General features: G+C 59.6%; 1 protein-coding gene across 1 annotated transcript in view; it reads left to right on the forward strand.

Moving 5' to 3' along the window:
• The first annotated feature begins 544 nt into the window (after window positions 1–544).
• Window positions 545–18,072, forward strand: part of TMPRSS4 (transmembrane serine protease 4) — a 34,867-nt gene continuing 17,339 nt past the window's right edge. Inside the window, exons 1-2 of the mRNA XM_036258801.1 lie at window positions 545–760; window positions 16,862–16,895. Of these exons, the coding sequence (XP_036114694.1) occupies window positions 758–760; window positions 16,862–16,895 (37 nt within the window). The 5' untranslated portion in view covers window positions 545–757. The remainder of the gene's footprint in view (window positions 761–16,861; window positions 16,896–18,072) is intronic.

Below are 18,072 nucleotides of genomic sequence, written 5' to 3' on the forward strand. Positions count from 1 at the left end.
TCCTCCAGCTCCATGCTTCTGGGGCCCCACGGTCTTGCCCCCACAGGCCTTGGGACGCAGCAGGATGCGTATCAGAAGTGACGCTGTGACGAGGGGAGACCTGGTCTGAGCCACGGCACTAGCTGGGATGTTGCAAATGTTCATGAACAGGTGAGGCGAGGGCCGGGCGCTCTCGGGGATGCTGGCCGGTGCGCTACGTAGGAACCTGCGAAGACCGCGTCGCACCTGGGGGCTAGGGTTTCTCATCCTATCGTCCCAGCCCCCAAACTCCTCCAATTTATCACAACCCCAAACAAAGTCACCACACAGGTGAGAACCCACGCAGCCAGGAGACAGCCTTGATCGCCGCTGTCCAACACCTGGCTGGGTAGCAGTCAGTGGGGAAGGCTTTTGCAACACCTAGGTGTGTCCCTGTCCTGAGGCAAAGGGCCCAGGAATGACTCCAGGTGCCGTTCCAGCCCCTGAGATGGTGTCAGGTTACGAGACTCAGAATCATTCCAGTTTGGCAACTTCACCTGTTATCGACCTGCCTCACAGTCCCCAAATCACCAGTCAACAGCGGTGGCGGCCAGCTCATAAGGGGAGAGGATGCTGGACACGAGGGACCAAGGCCCGCTCTCCACTTAGGCCCCTCCAGCCGATGCTGCCTGGGGGTCTCTGGCCCGCTGACCAGCCCGAGCCCCGGCAGGCCCTCCTCCCGATCTGGGTTGCCGACTTCATCTCCTGGCCATAAAGAAGCCAAGATCCTCCAGCCAGCATGGTGAGTGTGGGGGCCCCTGCTCCGAAGACTGGGGGTGGGGGTCTCCCTATAAAAAGCCTGTCAGGCAGCCTAAGAGGCCATTCACTAAGAATTTCGTAACACCCTCCAGGTTAAAAAGTGGTCACACCTGCCTGTCCCAGCTCCCAGCTCCCCTCTCTCCCCCTCCCTCCCGACAGCCCTCGCCAGGACGGAGGAAGCTGAGACAGGCCGCGGCCATGCTCTCTGACTTTCCCTTCCTAAACCCGCCGGCTCTGTTGCCGTGTCTCCTGGTCTGTGGGCTGGAGGCTGGCACATTTCCAGGAGTGAGGGGCTGCTTTGACACCACGGTGGCCTTTGCCACCTCCCTGGAGAAACAGAATCCTTTTCTCCTGAAAGGAGGCAGCGGGGAGCTGCCTGTGAACAGTGCAGGGTGTCCGGAGACCTCTGGTCCCTTTCTGGCCCTGTCCTCTCTCTCCTCCTCTGAACACCTGAGCTGACTCTCTGTGTTGAAGCAAAAAGAATGAACCCCAAAGCTGAGGATGCCAAGGGGAGAGAGGAGAGAGGGTGGGTCTGAGGGGGCCCAGGGAATCTTCCTTCTCCGATCGTTGGCCAAGGTGCAGCAGTTGTCCGACAACCATGGAAATGGGGACCGGAAGGGGTGGGGAAGCATTCTGTCCAGCAGGGAAGAGCTGACTTACTGGGGCCCCTCGAATGACTCCTGGCCCAAGCACATCCCATGGGGCTCCTCTGAAAAGTCTGGGGATGCTCTAATCAGTGTTGGGGTGGCAGAGGCTCAGAAACGGGGGGGGGGGGGCTTTGCCTGCTCCACTCCGCAAGCCAGCCAAGACTGAAGCGCCAGCTGCCCATGTCCCCATCCAAGGATGCTTCCAGAAGCCCAGCCCGTGTGCGGAGAAGCCACTCCCCCTGGGGGTCAGGAGACAGGAAGCAGCACCAGTCGCAGCTGTGAGCTGCCCTGAGGACACCCAGGTGCCTCTTGGGGGAGCAATGCGGGAGGGGTAGTTGTTAGGGCGGATACCAGAGCCCTGGCTACAGAATCCAAGGTCAAGTGCAGGCTCCCTGTAAGCGTGTCAGTCCGGAGACTTCCCGCTCTCTGGACTCACTTTCTCTGGGTGTGAAAGAGGGATCGTGGGCACAGCACCCATGCACGCCGTGTCCGTGGAAAGACCGACTGGGCTCACAGTGTGAGCACATAGCTCTGTGCGCCTCGGAGCGCTGTGCAAACTGAGGACACCTGGCGGAAGAGGGGCGCGCTCCGGATGACTGGCAGGCCAGGGCCGTGGCCACCCCGAGCCTTCGCCGCTCGGGGAGGGAGCTGGGCTTTGCTGTCTGACTGAGGGGGGCCAGGTAGGCGCACTGTGGTAGGGGGTCAGGCCTGGGCCCCCAAGGCAAGGCAGCAACATGGCCCGAATCCAGGAAGCCTCTGGCCCCTGAGTGAGGCATGAAACCACCTGTCATTAATTACCCTGTCATTTTTCTCTAATGAGGCGGGACAGGCATAGCTCCCAGCTGGGAAAAGATGGGACGACTCATGCCCAGGCCCAGCCCTCAGCCCCTCCTTCCCCGCCCTGCCTCCTCCCACACCCACAGGCCCCGCCTCGGACAGTCTGGCCTGGTTGCTGTTTCCTTACAATGGTCCTTCCTGGAGCCCATTCAACTGGGTGTGAAGTGAGAGCGGGAGATGGGGTGCGCCCGGGGCAGAGGTCTGGACACTCTCTGTCCCCAGGGGAATGTGGCCCCTGACACCTGGGCTGCCGCCGAGCCCTGGAGGGAAGGCAGGACCCTGTGACCAGCATCCTGGCCCTGACTCGCGTTGCAGGAGACCCCAGTGCACAAAAGCCACCAGAGTAGAGTGCTAGGTGCCCGAGGTCACTTCCAGCCTCCCCGCCCCCCCTCCCCGCCCTGCCGCTGATGCAGACCTCGGGCAGGGGCCACCTCAGATGGAGGCAGAGCCCAGGAGCCCACTCGGGCCTGCTGTCCTAGGCTCTTAGACAGCAGACCAAGGGCTGGGCGGTGAAAAGACCCAAGAGGGCGAGATAAGCAAGAAAACGGCCCTGCCTGTCCTCCAGGACCCTCACCTCCTGGAGGTCTGGGGGTGGGGGCTTGACGCTATGACCCCAAAGTAAATCCATCCCAGGTGGCTGGAGGGGCGAAGGCTGATGGGCAGGATCCGCCCTGGGGGGTGCTCAGAACTCAGAGGTAGGACACCTCCTCGAGCACAGGATGCTGAGACGGCGACAAGTCTAACACCGTAGGCGACACAAGGTGCCCACGCCGGAAAGGCAGGCATTTCTCCGGGGTGGCTGGCGAGTGTCCCAGGAGAGAAAACGCTTTCTCTGGACCTTGAAAGGTGAGGGCTGTGTCCAGGCCGGAAGGTGGGCAGGTGCTCCAGGCGGAGGGAGCCGCACGTGGGCAGGAAAGTAGGGCGTGGGGAGAGGGGATGCTGAGGCCGGGGCAGCAGGCCCGGAGGGGGCGGGCCACGGCTGAGGTCTGGGCCCGTGGGGTAGTCACGCAGCCCCCACATCGAGCTCCGGTCCAGGGTCTCCACCAGGCCTGGGTCTCAGTGGGGCGGCCCGGGAAAGGCCCCCCAGCCCCCAGCAGGCAGGGCGGCAGGCGCTGGCTCTGCTCACCCACTGCACCCCGTGGGCGGTGCGTCTCTTCGGGCCCTCTAGCCCCCCCTGCTGACGAGGGAAAACAGAAGGGGCCCCGCCCCAGGACCCCTCCGCGTCTAGAGGGGGTGAGAGTGGTCGGAGAGGGAGCTGGTTATCAAACAGGCGCGCAAACTCCTGTTTAACTAACTACGGGCGCAGGGCACTGTGAGGCCTCCACTGGGGGTGGCCCCGCCGAGGGCAGGGGGCTGGGGAGAGGGGCCATTTCGGGTGGAAGCACTCAGCCCCCGGGCCCCCTCTTCCCTCTGTGCCCTGAGAGCCAGCAGCCACCAGCAGCAAGTGTCCTTCACCCCCAGCCCGTGCCATGACCAAGCCGAGGGGATCCGAGGAGATGGGGGAAAAGAGGAAAAGAGACCAAACGCAGGGTTCAGGAACCCGGAACAAACCTTCCAAAGCCCCTGGGCCAACCCAGGACAGCAGGGGACACACAGGCCGCCAGGTTTCCCCGCTGGCCCGCCCCCGCCTTCCTTCCTGCTCCCGGGAAAGCACCCGCCTCTGCTGAGCACCCCACATTCCCAGGCAGTGCTTGTGCCCTGCTGCCGTCTGGTTCCCTGAGAAGGGGGGCCGTGTCTCCCCATCTCAGCCCCAGGCCCAGCACAGGCCTGGCACAGGACAGGCGACTGATAAACGTTTGGGAATGAAGGGCCAGCAGTGACCGAGGCTGAACCCCTGTGACCAGCTGCCTGGTGTATCGGACACTGAAAGGCAGCTGAGCCAAGTGTGATGGGGAAATGCCAGATTCTCCCCAAGGGTCACCTGGGTGTTTTCATCCCAGGCTGGCCTGAGCCCGCCCAGAAACCCCAGAGGGAGGGAGGGGGGCAGGGCCACCGGCGAGGCCCTGGGCCTGCCTCCCTCGCCTCCAGCCTGCCACTCCCTCCGATTGCAGAGAAATTGGTAAACAAGACTCCTCCCCCCCCACCCCAGCAGCTCCGGCTTCCTGGAGTAATCCACCCACAGCTTAGACAGACCTGTCGGGGGTGGGCACCTGTCCAGGGGTGGCAGCAATGTCTCTCATCACGAAATGTCCTGCTGGTAGGTAGGGCTGGGTTCTGCCCGCTGGTGTGGCCGAGCCCTCAAACGCTTCAGGCATTTCCTGCGTCTGTTCCCTCCTTTATAATCCGCGCGCATTCATTCAGCCTGCGTCCCCGGGCATCTACTACCGTTCCTACTGCTCCGTGCTCACGGGACCCTGTGGGAGTCAGGACAGCGACAGAATCCCAGCCCTCCGTTCTGCATAAGCCAGAGATGGAACAGGCGGGCGCCCCCGGGCACAGCGGGCACTTACTCACCCACAGACATCAAGGGGGCAGTGTAGCTGAGGTCACCCCGCCGCACCTTCACCCCATGCCTACCCTGAAACTGGGGGCTTCACAAAGGGTCTCATCTCCCGTTCCTGGACAGGAGGGTCCTGCCAGGTGTCTAGGGGAACGAAGACAGCAGCCCCCACAGTGCCCCTCCCCCGCGGCGCAGCACACACAGCTCTGTGCAGCCTGGGGGCACCGTCGCGGCCAGGGTTGCCCAGGGACTGGCACCAACTCTGAGACATCGTGCCCCTCGCTGTGCAGATGAGGAGACGGAGGCTCAAAGAACGTGCGTGAACTGGAAAGGCTCACCCAGCCAGGAAGAGTCCGGCTGGGTCTCCAAGCTCTGGGATCGCTTGTCCATTAGCCCACGTCTCCTCCAAGATGTATGAGGCCTGAACTTGAAACTAGAACTCGAACTTGAAAAGAACTAGGACTGGCCCTGGCCAGTTTGGCTCAGCGGTTAGAGCATCCGCCTGCGGTCCAGAGAGACCCGGGTTCGGTTCCCGCTAAGGGCACGTACTTCGGTTGCAGTTTGTCCCCGGCCCTGGTTGGTCGTGCGGGTGGCAGCCACTCGATGTGTCCCTTCACGTCGATGTTTCTCTCTCTCTCTCTCCCTTCCTCTCTCTCCCTCCCACTCTGCACAAAAAATGGAAAAAAAAATATCCTCGGGTGAGGAAAAAAAAAAAAAAGAACTAGGACTGAAGAACCAGGGGGCCTCGCTCCCCTCCCCTGGAAGCCGACGGGTCTTGTCATGAAGTGGTCACGGGGTCGAGACTGCCCCTGGAGGAAAGACAAGGTGGCATCTGCAAGGAGAGGGCATCCCCCCCTGCCCTGCAGAAGGTCACTAAGGAAGAGAAAGTCCCGGACGAAGAAAACCAACCGCCATGAACCAAGACTGTCCAGAAGACGAAGTTTCACGGCTGCTTAGGGAAAAAAAAGTCACCATGAGATCGTGAAGGGTAGAAGACTGATTTAAAAAGAGAAGATTGTAGCCCAGCCACTGTGGCTCAGTGGATTGAGTGTTGTCTCATCGACTGAGAGGCCCCAGTTCGATTCCCAGTCAGGGCACGTGCCCAGGTTGCCAGCTCGATCTCCAGTAGGGGGCGTGCAGGAGACAGCCGATTTTCTCTCTTACATTGTTGTGTGTGTGTGTGTGTGTGTGTGTGTGTGTTTTGATATGTGTCCCTAGCAGGAACCGAACCCAGGACTCTCTGGTCCACAGGCCAATGCTCCAACTGCTAAGCCAAACCGGCCAGGGCACTCACATTGATGTTTCTATCTCTCTCTCTCTCCCTAAAAAGAAAAAAAAATCAATTAAAAAGGGAGAAAATTATAAGTAAATCAGGCCTAAAACCAGTCGTATCGTGGGAGGAGACAGCAGGAGTCCCAGGCTAACGGCAAGGCCTTTGAGTCCTTCCAGATAAGTGGCTCCCCCACATTTGTCTCCGCCTTGAGCCCTTTGCCCCACGGGCCTCTAGTGTAGAACCAACATGTGGGAAACAGAAAAAACAGCCTCCCCCCCGCCAAGGAGATATGGGCCCCAGATCCGGCCTGGCCTTTGTCTGAGATCTTCACCACCAGCTTCTACTCACAGGCCTTCGGTTGCTTCTAATAATCCCCCCTATGCCAAGGGGGCAGTCCCTCTCCTGCTCCCCGCGGAGCCCAGCATCACCTTCCCTCTCTCGAGATGGTCTTCTCGCTCTAAAGGAACACATCTGTGCTGCTGGAGGTCTCCGCTGGACCCCACCCTCCACGCCAGGCTTCTCCTGGGCTCCTCCCATCCAAAACGAGTCATTGTTTGCGTAGCTACTATGTCTGAGCATTTGCCAGGTTCTGTGACTGTTATTAATTTTAATAACAATAATAGAGTAGATGCCCCCTGGGCACAAAGACTTGGCCACTTCTGTTCACTGCTATAGATTCAGTCCCCAGAACAGCCTGGTGGAAGGAACCAAGTATTATTACTAGTTTTTAATCCTCACCCGACGATATGTTGTTGTTGTTGTTATTTTTTTTTAAGAGCGAAAGAAGGGAGAGAGAGAAAAAAACATTGATGTGAGAGAGAAACATCAATTGGTTGCCTCCTGCACCTAATGGATTCGAACCCACATCCTAGGCATGTGCCCTGACCGGAAATCAAACCTGAAATATTTCGGTGCATGGATGGCACTCCACCCAACGGAGCCACCCCCAGGGCAAGCATTATTATTTTTATTATTAATTAATTTATTTATTGTTTTCGTGGTACATGCCCCTAGCGGGAACCGAACCTGGGGCTCTCTGGTGTGCAGGCCGACGCTCAACCGCTGAGCCAAACTGGCCAGGGCGCATCATTCCTTTTTAATTTGTAGTATTATTACTAACATGCATGGCGTTTCTACTATGTACCCGGCAGTGTGTTCTACGTTCTTGACAAGCACATGGGTCTCATTAAGAGGAGACGTCTTGAATCTTCCTCCACTTCTCTCTTTTTGGTGGAGGCTCCCAGGGGTTCAGTAAGTGCCTGAGGCCTGTGCTCCGTCCACTGTAGGGCAACCCCTCCCCCAATGCAGCCCCGGGACCTCACAGAGCGCTCAGCGTGGCGCAGGAGGGGTCAAGGCCTCGGGTTACGCACCTGCCACCTAATAGACACGGGGAAGCCACTGAACACCACTGAGGCACCACGTGGAGGGTCAGGGTCCAGTCCACGGGAGAGATCGGGTCACCGCAGACCTTCACCCGCCGGGAAAGGCGGCAGCTGCCAAACCACCGCCAGAGGGACCAGCGCGCATGGAGCCCGGCTGCCCCTGCACAGCCTCGTCCAGCGCCCTGAGGGCCTGCCCCCCCTGCCCCCCGCGCCTCCGGGCCCCTCAGGGCACCGCTTTGCACACGCTGCACCCCTCTGGGTGAGAAGCACGGAGCCCGACGCACTGCGGCATCTCCCAGCGAACCCCCACCCACAACCCTCGGAAGCAGATTGCCGTCCCCCGTTTTACAGATGAGGAGACTGAAACTCGGAAAAGTGGGCAGCTTGCCCCGGAGGCCACGTGGCTTGTCAGCGGCGTGGCTGGACTCAGGTCAGTGCTCCTGACTCCAAGCTTGGGTGCCGCTGACGCCCCTCCGACCGGAGCCCACCCGAGAGGGAGCAGTGAGCATGTCTGTCAGGACACGGGGACCGAACCGGGTCCCTGTGGGCTGGAGGGGGCGCATCTTAGGGAGCAGGCGCAGCACCCGGGGGAGGCCATCCCACTCTGCAGGGTGGCTTGTCGGTTCCTCAGACCCGCTTCCAAAGGCAGAAACGGGGCTCGGGGTGTTCAGGGACTTGCCCAAGGTTGACGCGCAGGTAAATAGCAGTCAGTCCGCATGACACCGAAGTCCCTTTGGCTCCCACACTCCCCTCCTCCGTAAAGTGCAAAAGACCGTTCAGGACACGGGAAGGGAAGTGACTCTTCCTAGGCTGTATAATGTGTGGGACCCCCTCATAAACATCCAGCTGCACGTGGGCGGCGTTCAGGCCCAACGCAATGCTCAGAGAGCCCTCCCGGCTCCAAGACCCATCGCCCCTTCCTAGACGCGAACCCCGAAAAGTGCCTGTCAGTCTCCGTGCCCCGCTCAGCCCCTGCCACGCACTGCCCGCCGCTGTGCCAAGCTGGGCACGGGCCTTCCCATCAGACCCTCCTGGGAAGGGCAGACAGAGCGCTCCACCGCCCTGGGACAGGAATAAAGCTGAGCGAGTAGAGTTGTTGGGACTCACAGGCTGAAGGGAATGGGCTGCCCGCCGGGGCCCTAGGACTGGGCGGGGCTTAGCAGGGTGGTGGCAGCATCACCCCCCACACACACACTGAGCAACTGGGTCTTCCTTCAGTTCCGCTCAACCCAACAGGCACGCAGCTCACTCCTGCCTTTCACGCCGCCCTGAGACGCGACTTGGCGATGGATAGCATGATGGCTCTGTGCCTCAGTTTCTCCACTTGTGAATGGGGGAGTTCCGCCTTCCCCCTCTCTCCTGGCCCTACCTGGAGTTAAGAGCTAGGCTGGCACCAGGCTGATTCTTCAGTGAAGGCAGCAGGCTGGTAGCAGGCTACCTGCCCCCCACCCCCCCCCACCCCCGTCTGCCCCACGCCCTGCCCTGCAGCCATGACGCTCTGGGACCTGGCCAAGGTACTGGCTCAGATTGCTGACAGGTCAGCACCAATGTGGTTAGGACGAGGGAAATGGTTTCTAACGACAGAGGTTAGGGCCGTGTGCTGCTCTAGGGCTCCTGAGCCCAGGCAGAGCCAGTGAGAACGTTCCTGAGGTCCCTCGGTGAGAGCCCAGGTGCCCACCTGTGCACGGCAGAGGCGGGATGGGCATCTGTCTAGACACAGGGCAACAGTTTAGAAGTTCCTAGAAATCTGGGGCGATGGCGCTGTATCACCACCAGGCTCATCTCGGGACACCGATGCCCTCCTCTCGGACTCCTGGTGGCCCCGCCCGCACAGCCCCTGTGCTCACCTTACCTGTCATGGCTGAGGCACCCAAGAGGGATGTCCTTGCTCCGGCCTGGCAAAGACACCAAACCGCTCTCTGCAAGCGGCAGGTGGGGAGGACTTGGCGCCTGCCGTCGGGTTGGGGGTGGGATGCAGGTCCAGGGGTCGGAGAGCAGGGTGAGGTCCCTTCACAGCCCCTGAACACCTGAGCCAGAGGCGGCCAGTGGCCAAGCTCTCTGCAAGCTGACTGTGAGCAGCCTCTGGGTCCCCTGGCTCACCCAAAATGTCCCGGTCCCCTCCCTCCCCTGGCTTCCCCCCTGCTGTGCCGCTGGCCTCAGCAGCCTCCCTGCCACCTGCAGAGCCCCAGAGGACCTGTTAATCCCATCACCTAGCAACCGCAGCATCCCTGGCTCCAGAGTTTCCCTGAGAGGCCATGGGAAGCCAGGGCTTTAGCCCCCTTGGGAGCCTGAATCCACCTCAGACCGCACCAGGGCCAGAGAGCCATTGCTATGCCCCTGCTTTTCTGCTTCCTCCAACACCCCAACATCCCAGCTCTGCCCCGGCCAGCTTCCTTCCAGAACAAGGACATGCAGAGTCAGCGTTCGGGTAGAAAGAGCGAGCTGCGGCCCCGGGGACAGGCGGCTTGTCGGGACAGCAGACCAGGAGCGGCCGGGCTCGCTGTTTCTTTGGCCTCGTGAACTCCTGCCTGTCTCCATCCCGTTTTTAACCCGGTGGGGCACGCCCGTTTTGTTGCCTGGCTTTTAACCCCTTTTCCTGCTTCACCCGCTCGGAAGGAGAGTTCCCAGTTATCCCAAGGGATCCCAAGGTTCAGAGAGGTTGAGGGCCACGCCCAAGGCCACACAGCAAGTCCAGAGACAAAGCAAGATGAAAAGCACACTCCCCAGGCTGGGTCTTTGTGGCTTCTCTGCAGGCACTTGATCCTCACCCCCCCACTTAAATAAGACCGGCTCCCCACCCCCACCCTCATGAGTCCTGGGTTCTGAGCTGAAGCAGGGAGCTGAGCCCAGCCCAACCAGAGCTACTCCGGGGTCTAGAACACCGGAGGCTGAGGGGAACTGGTAGAAAAAGAGGGAGAGCCCTGGCCGGTTTGGCTCAGTGGTTAGAACGTCGGCCTGTGGTCCCGAGAGACCCGGGTTCGGTTCCCGCTAAGGGCGCGTACCTCGGTTGCAGTTTGTCCCCGGCCCTGGTCGGTTGTGCGGGTGGCAGCCACTCGGTGTGTCCCTTTCACGTCGATGTTTCTCTCTCTCTCTGTTCCTCTCTCTCCCCCCCACTCTACCTGAACAAAAAATGGAAAAAATGTCCTCGAGTGAGGATAAAAAACAAACAAACAAACAAAAAAAGAAAAAGAGGGAGAAGCAGGGGAGAAAGGTGCAAACCCAGTGGAGGAGGGAAGAGAAGGGGCTGGTATCGATAAAGCCCGGACTTGGCGCCAAGCGGCGAGGAAACCCCTTCTGGATGCCCTCCGGCAGGGCGGTCTCCTTACACCACACACACACACACACACACACACACACACACACACCCGTCCCGAGTGACTCGGTGGAGCCAGAAACTGGGGAAGCCAGCGTCTTAGCTGCAGGGCCGGTGGTGTGCTCATTAAATGTGAATTAGATGCAGCCAGACTTCATGACAGGGAGGTAAAGATTCAAAGGCCCAGCACCAGCTAGCAACACTGACCCAAGTAGGTCCTGAAACTGGGGAAGTAAAAACAGTACACTGGGTCCAAAAGCCTGGCAGGGAGCTGGACCCAGTACCTCCTGGCTGAGGATGCAGAGTAGCCACTGCGGCCCCCGAGCCCTGCTTTCTCTTCGGTACACTGGGGCTAACTTCTCAGGCTTGCTCTGACAATGAACTGTGAGAGCAATTATGAAGACACCGTAACCGTAGAACAATACAGCAATTAATTGTCCTGCCTCCACAGCTGGGCTCTGGCTTGTCCTTCTGCCAGCAGCAACCAACGGAGACGCAGGGGGAGTGATTCTCTGAGCTACTCAGGCCATCAGCAGGGGTTCCTGGTGTCCCAGCACCTGCCCACCTCCCCGCCCTGCCGCCCTCCTCCTCCAGCCCCGGGCCGCTGGGTCCTGGGGTCTGGGCATCCAAACCCAGGAGCTTCCTTCCCAGAGGAGCCCCAAGTCGAGCACTGGTTGGGCTGGACCCGTGAGTCGGGGCTCTGCGGCAGACTGGTCAGCAGAGCGGACAGGCCTGACCCAGCCGGCAGCCAACACGAAGGAAAAAGCAGCTGGTGCCTTCCCCTGGGCTGGACCGGGACTGGCCAAGGCAGGTGTGGCCCGGGCCGAGTCAAGTTGGGGAAAAGCAGAGACGCCTCCAGCAAAGCAGGAGGGACACAGCTGGTCTCTGGTGGCCCCTCAGCCCCCTTCTCCCCATCAACTCCAAGGCAAGACATTTCCTCTGTCCGGCCTGTTTTCTCCTTGAAAACAGTGGCGTTTCCAGAGACCCCTTTGGCTGTGCGGCCTGGGATCAGGGCAGGGACACACTGCAGGGATGGGGTCTGGCCAGGTCCCTCAGGCGTGCCTGGTGCCCACATCCCTCAGGCCTGTTCTCTCCTCTGCCCCCGCTCAGGCTGATTCAGGGCCGAGAGGACATGCAGGTGCTGTGTCCATCTCTCTCCTGCTCCAGAAACCCGCGGGCACCGCTGCTCCCCAGCAGCACTCAGAGGCCTCAGGGGCACCCCCGTTCTCCTGCCCATCATCCCCAACACCCACGACCTTCAGCAGCTCCTCTTCCCAGAAATTTAGCACCCCATCACCTCTGACCTCCATGTCAGGAGGTTTGCCAGAGAGGTTTCAGGAAAAGGCGAAGGTGGACCACCAAACGGAGGCAGCCAGAGGGGGCAGCGGGAGCCGGAGCGGGACCACCAAACCCCTCGCGCAGTCGGCCAGGTGCTGGCGCGTTTCCGTCGCCCCTGGGGGCTCGGCACGGAACGAGTCATAACCCGTGGTTTCTCTCTGTTGGTTCATGCGGGGCCTCCTGTAACGCACCAGCTAGTTAGATGGATTCACAATGTGATAAGCCTCCATAAACCCACCCCCCAAAACAGAAGCCAGGGCTTAACAACGACCTACACCTGTTCATGAGACCCTTCTCCTGAGGCGGGAGGCAGGCCCCTTGTTGGATCAGGTGGCAGGTCCTGCCGGACCCCTCGGATGGGCCGGGGGCTGTGCCAGAGGCCCTGCCTGGTGGCATTGACTCCTCCGCGGGTCCCTGTGCTCCATGTGATCTCCGGGGCGTCCTTTGTCCTGAGCACTGAGTCCACGCGTTCTCCCTGCAGCTCCTGGTTGGGCCCCGCGGTCGGTGTCTTCGAGGCTGGCCTGGGCCGAGGCCGGAAGGGGCTGTTTCCCCTAATCCCTTCATTCAGCCAAGGCTGGTTCATGCCCACCGTGCGCCAGGCGCGGTGGAGAGCAGGGTGCAATGACCGCCACGGCAGCCGGCCCCCGAGTCCCGCAGCTTTGACTTGGTGATTTCTCTTTCTCTTTCCTTTCGAAGAGGTGTGACGTGTTTCTCATAACCTCTGCGCCGTGGGGAGCAGCCAAAAACATGAGTCAGGAGTGCCAGGGTCCCTTCCGCTCAAGACGAGGAACTCCAGGCCCCAGAAAAGGCAGGGTGGGAGTATGTTTTGTTCCCTCTGCAGCTCAGCTTCTAGCACATTCCAGGTCCATCAAAGGCGTACAGTCAATATTTGTTGAATTAATAATAAATTCAACAAAGGAGACTTGCCCTACCTACTTCAACGAATGCAGTGGAGGTAGACTCAGTGAAAAAGAATGGAGCCCGGCCGGTGTGGCTCAGTGGTTGAACTTTGACCCAGGCACCAAGAGGTCAATAGTTCAATTCCCGGTCAAGACACATGCCCAGGTTGTGGGCCCGGTCCCCAGTGGGAGGCATGCAGGAGGCGGCCAATCCATGTTCCTCTCATCCATGTTTCTCTCTCTCCTTCTTACTTCCTCTCTCTCTAAAATCAATATAAGAAAAAAATTAAAAAAAACAAAACAAAGAATGAATGGACGGAAGGACCCCTGCATGGATGTCCATGGTACCCCTCCAGCCTGCCCCTCCTGTAGCCTCCGAATCTCAGCAAATGCCCCTCTACCTGCTCACTAAAACCCGAGAGCATCCAATCCACCGGCGGGCTACGGTCTCTGTTCACGCGCCGAATCTTCACGCGGCCCCCCTCCTCCTCCCTCCTCTTCTCCTCCCCTCGTCCGGCCGCGTGGCTCCCCAGTCGGCTCCCCCAGCCCCAGGCTTGTAGCTGCTGCCTGCTGCCGCTTCCTGTCGCTCAGGCCTCTGCCCAGAGGCCCCCTCACCACCCGCCCCTCCCAGGCCTCCCACCCTCACTGTCCATCCAGCTTCCGCCTCCCACAACCTGCTTCCCCATCAGCACCGCGCCCACCGCTTCTGATGTCCTGCTCGACCTGCGTGTGGCCTGTCCTCCCCGTGCCCCTCACCCCACCCCCCCTCACCCGCGCTGAGGGACCTCGCCCGTCTTGTTCGGGCACTTTTCCATCTTGCTGCAATCATTTTGCATTTGTCTTTGAACCCGCAACTCCCGGAACGGTGCCCGATACGGTGCGACACACAGAGATGTTTGTTTGGGTTCGTGCCGGTGACTTAGGCCACACGCGCTGGTGTCAGGTGCCTGGTATCGGTCCTAGTGGCCCTCACACTGGACTTAGCTGGAGGCCTGCAGACTGCGAGGAGCCTATTGTGTGTGCGTCCTCACTGGTGCTGTCGTCATCTGACTGTAGCCAGAGGAGGGCGGAGTGGCCCCGTTCCTTCTCACATTTTTTTTTTTTTTTAATTTTGTTATTGATTTTTAGAAAGAGAGGAAGGGAGCCCTGGCCAGTTTGGCTCAGCGGTTAGAGCGTTGGCCTGCGGTCCGGAGAGACCCGGGTTCGGTTCCCGCTAAGGGCACGTACTTCGGTTGCAGTTTGTCCCCGGCCCTGGTTGGTCGTGCGGGTGGCAGCCACTCGATGTGTCCCTTCACGTCGATGTTTCTCTCTCTCTCTCCCTTCCTCTCTCTCCCTCCCACTCTATCTGTACAAAAAATGGAAAAATATCCTCGGGTGAGGATAAAAAAAAAAAAGAAAAGAGAGGAAGGGAGAGGGAGGAACAGAGAAACAAGAAATGTCAATCAGCAGACTCCTGCACGCCCCCTACCTGGGATCAAGCCCACAACCCGGGCCTGTGCCCTGAGCGGGAGTCGAACCAGAGACCTTTCGGTGCACGGTCGATGCCCAACCAGCTGAGCCACACGGGCCAGGGCTCAATCTCGTCTTTATTGTGGAAATCAGCCCCTCAGCCTGGGGGTGGTGGAGGGAAGGGGCTGGAAGAGAAGGGTGGGCACAGAGGGCTGCCCCCTTCACAGCCGTTCGAAGTCCTGCACCAAGTGCCAGCCCGGGGCCCAGCAGGAGAGTGATGGGACCCGGGGTGGGGGGCACAGGACGGGGGCACAGCCAGGGCTCCCGCGCCGAGCCGACACTGTGCACCAGACTCTCAGCTCACCCCCAAAAGGAGCACTCGGAAGCAGGTGGATTTCCCCACCTTACAGGTAACCCTAGAGCCCACGGGGGTTGAGTACCTTCCCCAAAGGCTCACAGTTCACAGGGGCAGAGCCTGTATGAGCCCGGCTCTCTCTGCGGCTACCCGGCTGCCACGGCCTGGTGTCACCAAAGGATAAGCAGCCCGTCCCTCCAGCCGGCTATGGAGACTGGGAGGGAAGAGTCACGCCCAATGACTGTACCTGCACGCTCAGCCATGGGAGCGGGCACCACGCAACACCCCCGTATCTAATGTGGGGCACCCGCCCAGGGCTAGGAGACACACTCTCCCTCCCAAGTGGGGCTGGAGAAAGTTGCAGCCAGAAATATCTAGGGTCCTCCGGTCTCCACCCAGCACTAGAGCGGCCGGAACCTCCACACCACAGCAGGCGGGTCCCTGGGCAGACCTGGGGTCCCCAGCCGGGGGGTTCCAGGTCCTGGGCCAGGCTGGGGAAAGGAAGAACGACAAGGGAGTTTCCGGGAGTCCCCAGTGAGAGGGTTTTCAGAGAGCGTGAATACTGCCAGCGCCCGTCCCCCAGCCCTGGCCTGCAGACAGGGGGTGCGTGTCGTCTGTGCAGGCGGCCCCTCTCTGCGTGCACCCGTGTGGCTGCGTGTACACAGCAGGTGGTGCGTCTGTGGGGCCACCGAGCGCGTTTGTGTGCGTGTGTCCGTGGCGCCCTAAGACCACACTCACAGAAATGCCCGGTGCTCGGGCTCTGTGCTTCCGCTGGTCTGCTTGTTTTATCAGGAGAAACACACACTCGGAAAAGTTTCAAACCCGAAATATACCTCTCAGTGGATTTTACACTCATCCACCCCCATGCAGATAGCACTTCGATCAAGATCTGGAAGTTCTCCAACATTCCAGGAGCCTCCATTAGGCTCCTTCCGGTAACTTGCCCTCCCTCCCCAGTGGTCCCCGCGACTCTGAATCCCATCACGGTACACCACCTTTCCCTTCGAAATTATATCAGCGAAATCCTACAGAGGGCGCTCTTCTGTGTCTGGTCCTTCGTTGTCAGGTCTGCGATCCATCCAGGGGTCGCTGCACCTAGGGTTAGTTTGTTCTTGTTCGTTGCTGAGTTATATTCCATCATACGCGTCTACCGTAGTAACTTATCTACGCCACCGGTGGTTGATGTCTGGGTTTCTCCGGCTCTGAGCTGTCAGGAATGACGCTCCCGCAGGCGTTCATACGCACACTGGGTTCCGACGGGTACGTGCACGTGTTCTCTTGGCTACAACTGCCGGGCCATGGAGCGATAGCCGCCACATGTTCCGCTTTAGTGGGTTCGGCCAAACTCTCTGGCAGAGTCTGTGTAGCCGTGTGCAGTCCCACCAACAATGTGTGGGAGCACCAGGGGCCCCCACCCTCGCCAGCACCTGGTACTGCCAGCCCTTCTGGGGTCTGTGGAAATATTTCACTGTGGTTTGAATTTGCATTGGCCTGGAGTGATGCTACCGAGCACCTGTGGGCACTTGCTGGCCAGGGGTGTACCCCCTGCAGAGTACCGTGCAGGTCTGTGAACATGGACAAAACAGACAGGGGAGCAGAGTCATCGCAAGAAACTCAGCAGCACCCGCAAGGCAGCAGCCAGACGTTTCCACGATGGCTAACTAGTCGCGACGATGGCTAACTAGTCGCTATAATGGCTATTTGCTACTATGGCTAACTATTTGCTACAATAGCTAACTAGTCACTACAATGGCTAACTAGTTGCTGCAATGGCTAACTATTTGCTACAATAGCTAACCAGTCGCCACAATGGCTAACTAGTTGCTGCAATGGCTAACTAGTTGCTACAATAGCTAACCAGTCACTACTATGGCTAACTAGTTGCTGCAATGGCTAACTATTCGCTACTATGGCTAACTAGTCGCTACTATGGCTCACTGGTCGCTCCAGTGAGTCAGCTGGTTGTACCAGGTCATGTCGATGTGTAACTGAGTCTCCGGTTTTGAACCAAGTATTTGGATGTCACAGAGACCCTCCACCTTAGATCAGCAGGGAGAAGGGAGCGTAGACAGGAACCGACAGCCTTCCTGGCCTGTCAGCCCCAACCTCCAGTGTCTCCCTCCACTCACTGAGTGTCCCCTTCCATTCCAGGACCCCGACAGCGACCAGCCCCTGAACAGCCTGGGTAAGCTCAGCTCTGCTTCCTTTGTCTGCCTCAGCCTCCGAGTTTCTTTCCGTCGGCTGCCAGGTAGATGCCAAAACCCACGCGGGGCCCTCACTACCACAGCAAGTGCCACGCTGTGGGACGCACCGTGCACCCCTCGTTCAACAAACTCTGAGAGGCGGGATTCATTCCAGAAGTAGGAGGCATGGTCTCTGGGGGGAAGGACCAACAACCCTGAAACCCAAGAGCAGTGATTCTTCAGTTCATTCCTTCAGTCACTGGTTCTGTCGTTCACCCAGCAACACGGGGGGCTCCCGCCATGCACCAGGCTCTGGCTGACCCGGGGCCGCAGCAGCAGCTGAGACAGCCCAAGTCCCTGTCTTGTGGGTTTACGCTCTGACCCAGCTGCCGGGGAAGGGGCTGGACAGAAGTACTTTCACCAGCAGAACGGAAAATGGCCATGTTTGCCTGACTTAGGAGAAAAATAAGTGAATAGACAAAGTGTTCCCAAATCTAAAGGTTTTTCCCCCCATTGCATTGTCGTAACAACCAGCACCTCCTCCCGAGAGCCTGCTGCACCGAGTGAGCAGAACACACGGGTCCAATCCATTAGGCAAGGGCCAACCTTGCTCTTTGACAGCTACTTCTTTCAAGGTTGTGAGTTAATAAGGACCCAAGTGGTGTCATCTTCGGCAAGTGTCGTACTTTGGAATTCCATAATAAATGACCACGGTGTCTCTAAGCACATCCGCCGCGCAAGGGCGCCCCCTGGCGTGAGTGTTCAGTTTGCCCCAGTGCCCGGGGGCGCCCAGGAGGGAGGGGGACCGGTCAGGGACAGCGTCATGGGTCAGATAGGCTTTGACGAAAGCCCTACAGGAGTCAGCTGTCGGAAATCAGAGGGAAGGGATGAGTGTGTCAGTGGTGGAGGGCAGAGCAGGAGCGAAGGCTCGGCGCTGTACAAGAACCGGGGGTGACCCCGTCCATGTGGGCCCGGGCTTGACGAGGACTTAGCTGGGTGAGGCAGACTCTGGAAGCCTGGGTAGAGGGGGTCCAGGCGTGGAAGGAAGTCCTGGGGAGCCCGGAAGGTTCTGGAGCAAGGGGCTGGGGGCGGAAACCGTGTCTGGCAGCCGTGGGCAGGGCTGGCTGACCAGTGTCAGGCAGGGAGGCTATTCAAACTCGGTGGGTTCGTTAACGTAAA

This window comes from Molossus molossus, unplaced genomic scaffold, assembly GCF_014108415.1.
Source record: "Molossus molossus isolate mMolMol1 unplaced genomic scaffold, mMolMol1.p scaffold_m16_p_13, whole genome shotgun sequence".
In the NCBI taxonomy this organism is placed as follows: Eukaryota; Metazoa; Chordata; class Mammalia; order Chiroptera; family Molossidae; genus Molossus; species Molossus molossus.